This window comes from Haliotis cracherodii, unplaced genomic scaffold (assembly GCF_022045235.1).
Source record: "Haliotis cracherodii isolate W230 unplaced genomic scaffold, xgHalCrac1.p SCAF_14, whole genome shotgun sequence".
Classification (NCBI taxonomy): Eukaryota; Metazoa; Mollusca; class Gastropoda; order Lepetellida; family Haliotidae; genus Haliotis; species Haliotis cracherodii.
Window position 1 is genome coordinate 11,025,679 of NW_027266269.1, and position 6,309 is coordinate 11,031,987.

General features: G+C 44.1%; 1 protein-coding gene across 2 annotated transcripts; it reads left to right on the forward strand.

Annotated features, from left to right (window-relative positions):
• The first annotated feature begins 504 nt into the window (after positions 1-504).
• LOC139460542 (scavenger receptor class F member 1-like) lies at positions 505-3,817 on the forward strand. Of its 2 annotated transcripts, XM_071242009.1 has the most exons (5): positions 505-548; positions 883-958; positions 1,886-2,236; positions 3,304-3,430; positions 3,673-3,817. In XM_071242009.1, the coding sequence occupies exons 2-5, from the start codon at positions 889-891 to the stop codon at positions 3,815-3,817; spliced, it is 693 nt and encodes a 230-aa protein (XP_071098110.1). In that variant the 5' UTR covers positions 505-548; positions 883-888. The 2 variants fall into 2 exon arrangements, 1 of the variants encoding a protein (XP_071098110.1); XR_011652805.1 differs by lacking the exons at positions 505-548; positions 883-958; positions 3,673-3,817 and having other exon boundaries at positions 2,157-2,266; positions 3,304-3,356.
• The last annotated feature ends 2,492 nt before the right edge of the window (positions 3,818-6,309 follow it).

Sequence of the window (6,309 nt, forward strand, 5' to 3'; positions counted from 1 at the left end):
ATCCCGTTAACGCACATGTTTTTATAGCCATTTTTGTGTAGTGAAATGCATGGGTCTTGCATAAAAGTCAACTTTTGCGTGGGATGCATGCTTTTCTGTTGCAGTTGCGTTTTTGTGACTTGATTCCATACATGTACTACAATACTGAAAACCAAACTTTACTTGTTTGAAAAATACACTTAAACATTGGTGTCACAGGAACTTTTGTTGTTGAGTATATTAACCAAGAGTACTAGCTAATTTTGACCACTGAATAGAGATATTGCCTCGTTTTAGACCGGAAGCTGTTTGGCTGTATTTTCGTGATGCTGGTGTAATCACACAGGACCCGGAAAACGTCACCTTTCGAAGCTATTCATTTATGCGTCTGTCAACCAGCAAGAAGCCATGTCCTTATATAGCTCATATTGTTTATGCAATTTCATCTTCCTCATATCAGAAATCCAGTTATGTTCGTCATTAACATTTCGAGTGTTTAGTTTCATAAAGGTTATAAGAGTGTCAGTGTATTTGTTCGGTTGTATTTCACGGCGTCTTAACAACAGCAAGTATGCACATATTTCTCTGTTGTCAACTGGTGTTTTGTGTTAAATAATGTATACTTGTGAAGCAAAATATATATAACACATTTATATCGTTACTATTGTCAAAGCCTTATAACTCCTGAAACCACATATGTAGTTTCAAATGTATAAACAATATATTGCAATGTATAGTTCATGCTTCTGGCGTCAATTATGCGGAAGTTTTTATTGTGTTGCTTTTACATCAGTCAGTGTCATCATTGTTTTGTACGACGTATTTGTTTAAAGCTATTGTGTTATACTCCCACCTACCAGTGGCCCATCCTAACATGTTATTTTAAATAATTCTTTTTCTCAGAACACTATGGATTTGTTATGGGCGATGTTCTGCTTTAGCTGTTTGACCATTTCTTCTCCAGGAACTGGGGTTAAAGGTACAGATGTTGTTTTACCACATGTTGTGTACTTCATATGGATTTACGTGACATTATTTGCTGCTTTGGAAATTAATTTCGGGCACACAGGGATGCATGCGTGATCATAAGCGTAATTCGAGCGTGAGCAATTGTGGATCATTATTTAAAAGGTTCAAACTTTGCAGAATTCTTAATCGATGAGACCCGTGAAGATCCGAGTTGGAATAGGCGACTTTGCTTGTCGTAAGAAGTGACTAACGGGATCGGGTGGTCAGGCACTCTGACTTGGTTGATGCATGTCATCGTATCTCAATTGCGTGGATCGATGCTCATGTTGTCAATCACTGGAGTGTCTGGTCCAGACTCGATTTACAGACGTCCGTCATATAGCTGGAATATTGCTGAGTGCGGCGTTAAACAACAAACAAATGTTAATTGATGATGAAGTAGATTCCCCTTGATTAGTGATGATTTAGTTGTCATAATTGTACGACAGGTTTTTTTATTTATGTAGGCTAGTGTAAGCTTGTGAGACTTCATAGTTCGGGACTTAGAGTCAGCGCAACTTCTTTTAAATATATGATAGCTTTACATTAGCAATATTTACTGAAATATTTTTACATGGGTGTGGTGAAATTGGGTTTAACGTCGCGTCCAAGATTATTGCACTTATATAGCGACGTGCATGTACGTGTGTGTGTGTGTGGCTGCTTGTACTAGACCTGTCTGATGCCGATTTATAGTGCTAGCCCACTGAGATACCATGCCGCAGCTTAACATGAATACCCCACTCAGACACATTAAACTGACTCCGAGCCGACCAGTCCGGGGATCGAACCCCGGACCTTCCGCTCTCCGGGCGGACACTCTACCACTAGACCTCGGAGGCGGTCTATTAAATTACATATCTATGCCATGTAATAGCAAATTGTATCGATATTTCAGCCACCCAGTGCAAGGATAACCAACACTGTTCAGACTGTGAAAGCATATCAGGACATTGCATCACTGAGTGTGACCCTGGATTCTTCGATCAGAAATGCTATTCTGTGTGCAGCAAGAACTGTAGAAATAATACGTGCGTCATTTCAAACAGTGGCAGTGAAAATTGCACCAACGGGTGTGTCCCAGGATATCGAGGCACCAGCTGCAACATTCCATGTGACAGTCCAGGAGGTAACTGTACAGCATGTCCAGGCGGTTGTGATGGAGGGTATTGTCAGCTTGGCTCCTCCTGCGTGTCTGGCTGTGAGGACTCCTACTACGGGACTGGCTGTAAGAACTGTTCAAGTGGATGCTCTCCATGCAACACAATAACAGGAACATGTAAGACAAGAATATGTGCAACGATTTGCAACCATGGACATCATATTTGTAAAATATGTCTATGCTTAAGGCTCTGAGCCATAGAACGGTGTCTTGAACCAGCAGAAAGAATATGACAAAGACATATAGATTCCGTAACGGTGACCAACAATACGAAATAGTCAAATTAAATCAGTATAAATATGTCACTTACATTATTCAAAATGTCAGTAAATTTACATGTTCGTGTTTTATTCTTGAGACCGGCATTTACTGAACGATGGAAATGAAGCTACCAAATTAGTTTGATTGAAAAGAGAGCGTTGTTTTTTGGACTTTTTAGAATTTCTCCCCAAACAGTACATGTCAGTACAGATGATAGATTCAAAGAAGAGTAAAGCACCAAAACAATATTGCGCATATATCTTACTTCCTGCCACAAATGTGGCTGCTAAGTGTTGACGTGCAACGTGGTTAAGGTATATATGTTACTTTTTTCACATGTATTGGACTTCATAGGTAGATTCACGAAACATTAATTATTGCACAGAATAGTAATTTCTCGTGTCCCGTGTTCTTCCTGAGACAATAGAAACACACTTCGTTAATGCCACATTCCCCTAGCAGCATGCAGACCCGATATATGCCCTTATTTCTGATTACTAGTATGTATGTTCTCAAACTTATGTCATATAGCATGCATATGTGTGTCTGAAATCAGGTTTTGACTGATAATTTCCCATTTATTGAGATATATATGACTATTATCACTAGAAAGGGCATAAAGAGAGCTTTCATTTGATATGTAGAATGCCTTTGTGAAAAACTTGCAACACCAGTTGTCTTAATCAGTGAAATATCTTGATAGTTTTAACCCTTTTAGCAAAGATTCAATCCAAAATCTTCTCAAACCTTTAAATTCTTACATTAGCCCTTATGACAACAGCCAATCAACGACTTAACTGCTTTGTGTGCCTCTATGTAATAATTGTGTTAATGAAATCATAATGTATCCCGCTGTCATGACAACTAGTGTTTTCTATTAGTATCTGTTTCAGGTCCCCATGACGAGGGAAGATACTCCACATATTTAAACCTTGCAGTGGTGACGTTATCAGTGGTCTGTGTATTCTGCGCGTGCACAACAGTTGTCGCGCAGATCCTGAAAATGTGGGATACAAAACGGTGAGTATGTTATATTTTGCTTCATTTTGTATACGCCGTTGAGAATCAAGACTGATTTACAGCAATATATGCTGTTACCACCAAAATATGATTTAAACTGGCCATCAGAACCATGTTAGAATTGTGGAACCTATTTAAAACTCCTATTTGAAATAATAAAAAAGAAACTCACAAATGTGGTATGTTTTGCACACAAACATGGTTGTTCATACCAGGGCTGACTACAAACGTATCTGTTACAGAGAGGCTCAACAGGAGGAGGTTGAGCTTGAATATCATCGTGTCGCAGACCGGTTGAGCTCTTCACCTGATACATTTCGACAAACGGATGAAACATACAGTGAGGTCAATGACAACGGCATGGGTAGGGTAGTGGTGTTCCTCTAGCAACAACTGGCGTCTATAACACGGGCACCGTAGTGGTGTTCCTCTAGCAACAACTGGCGTCCATAACACGGGCACCGTAGTGGTGTTCCTCTAGCAACAACTGGCGTCTATAACACGGGCACCGTAGTGGTGTTCCTCTAGCAACAACTGGCGTCTATAACACTGGCACCGTAGTGGTGTTCCTCTAGCAACAACTGGCGTCTATAACACGGACACCGTAGTGGTCTTCTTCTAGCAACAACTGGCGTCTATAACACTGGCACCGTAGTGGTGTTCTTCTAGCAACAACTGGCGTCTATAACACTGGCACCGTAGTGGTGTTCCTCTAGCACCAACTGGCGTCTATAACACGGACACCGTAGTGGTGTTCCTCTAGCAACAACTGGCATCTTTAACACGGGCACCGTAGTGGTGTTCCTCTAGCACCAACTGGCGTCTATAACACGGGCACCGTAGTGGTGTTCCTCTAGCAACAACTGGCGTCTATAACACGGGCACCGTAGTGGTGTTCCTCTAGCAACAACTGGCGTCTATAACACTGGCATCGTAGTGGTGTTCCTCTAGCAACAACTGGCGTCTATAACACGGACACCGTAGTGGTGTTCCTCTAGCAACAACTGGCATCTTTAACACGGGCACCGTAGTGGTGTTCCTCTAGCACCAACTGGCGTCTATAACACGGGCACCGTAGTGGTGTTCCTCTAGCAACAACTGGCGTCTATAACACGGGCACCGTAGTGGTCTTCCTCTAGCAACAACTGGCGTCTATAACACTGGCATCGTAGTGGTGTTCCTCTAGCAACAACTGGCGTCTATAACACGGGCACCGTAGTGGTGTTCCTCTAGCAACAACTGGCGTCTATAACACGGACACCGTAGTGGTGTTCCTCTAGCAACAACTGGCATCTTTAACACGGGCACCGTAGTGGTGTTCCTCTAGCACCAACTGGCGTCTATAACACGGGCACCGTAGTGGTGTTCCTCTAGCAACAACTGGCGTCTATAACACGGGCACCGTAGTGGTGTTCCTCTAGCAACAACTGGCGTCTATAACACTGGCATCGTAGTGGTGTTCCTCTAGCAACAACTGGCGTCTATAACACGGGCACCGTAGTGGTGTTCCTCTAGCAACAACTGGCCTCTATAACACTGGCACCGTAGTGGTGTTCCTCTAGCAACAACTGGCGTCTATAACACGGGCACCGTAGTGGTGTTCCTCTAGCAACAACTGGCGTCTATAACACTGGCACCGTAGTGGTGTTCCTCTAGCAACAACTGGCGTCTATAACACTGGCACCGTAGTGGTCTTCCTCTAGCAACAACTGGCGTCTATAACACTGTCACCGTAGTGGTGTTCCTCTAGCAACAACTGGCGTCTATAACACGGACACCGTAGTGGTGTTCCTCTAGCAACAACTGGCCTCTATAACACGGGCACCGTAGTGGTGTTCCTCTAGCAACAACTGGCGTCTATAACACGGGCACCGTAGTGGTCTTCCTCTAGCAACAACTGGCGTCTATAACACGGGCACCGTAGTGGTGTTCCTCTAGCAACAACTGGCGTCTATAACACGGGCACCGTAGTGGTGTTCCTCTAGCAACAACTGGCGTCTATAACACTGTCACCGTAGTGGTGTTCCTCTAGCAACAACTGGCCTCTATAACACGGGCACCGTAGTGGTGTTCCTCTAGCAACAACTGGCCTCTATAACACGGGCACCGTAGTGGTCTTCCTCTAGCAACAACTGGCGTCTATAACACGGGCACCGTAGTGGTGTTCCTCTAGCAACAACTGGCCTCTATAACACGGACACCGTAGTGGTCTTCCTCTAGCAACAACTGGCGTCTATAACACGGACACCGTAGTGGTGTTCCTCTAGCAACAACTGGCCTCTATAACACGGGCACCGTAGTGGTCTTCCTCTAGCAACAACTGGCGTCTATAACACGGGCACCGTAGTGGTCTTCCTCTAGCAACAACTGGCGTCTATAACACGGGCACCGTAGTGGTGTTCCTCTAGCAACAACTGGCCTCTATAACACGGGCACCGTAGTGGTCTTCCTCTAGCAACAACTGGCGTCTATAACACGGGCATCGTAGTGGTGTTCCTCTAGCAACAACTGGCGTTTATAACACTGGCACCGTAGTGGTGTTCCTCTAGCAACAACTGGCGTCTATAACACGGGTACCGTAGTGGTGTTCCTCTAGCAACAACTGGCGTCTATAACACTGGCACCGTAGTGGTGTTCCTCTAGCAACAACTGGTGTCTATAACACGGACACCGTAGTGGTGTTCCTCTAGCAACAACTGGCGTCTATAACACTGGCACCGTAGTGGTGTTCCTCTAGCAACAACTGGCGTCTATAACACTGGCACCGTAGTGGTGTTCCTCTAGCAACAACTGGCCTCTTTAACACGGACACCGTAGTGGTGTTCCTCTAGCAACAACTGGCGTCTAACATTCCATATAAATAAAAGCTACAAACCCTT

Bases quoted from the DNA above. Each gene is read 5' to 3' on its own strand.
- LOC139460542 (XM_071242009.1), top strand. From the start codon at position 889: ATGGATTTGTTATGGGCGATGTTCTGCTTTAGCTGTTTGACCATTTCT. The intron at 959-1,885 runs GTACAGATGTTG...TCGATATTTCAG, and splicing joins TCCAGGAACTGGGGTTAAAG to CCACCCAGTGCAAGGATAAC. The intron at 2,237-3,303 runs GCTCTCCATGCA...TATCTGTTTCAG, and splicing joins TAAGAACTGTTCAAGTGGAT to GTCCCCATGACGAGGGAAGA.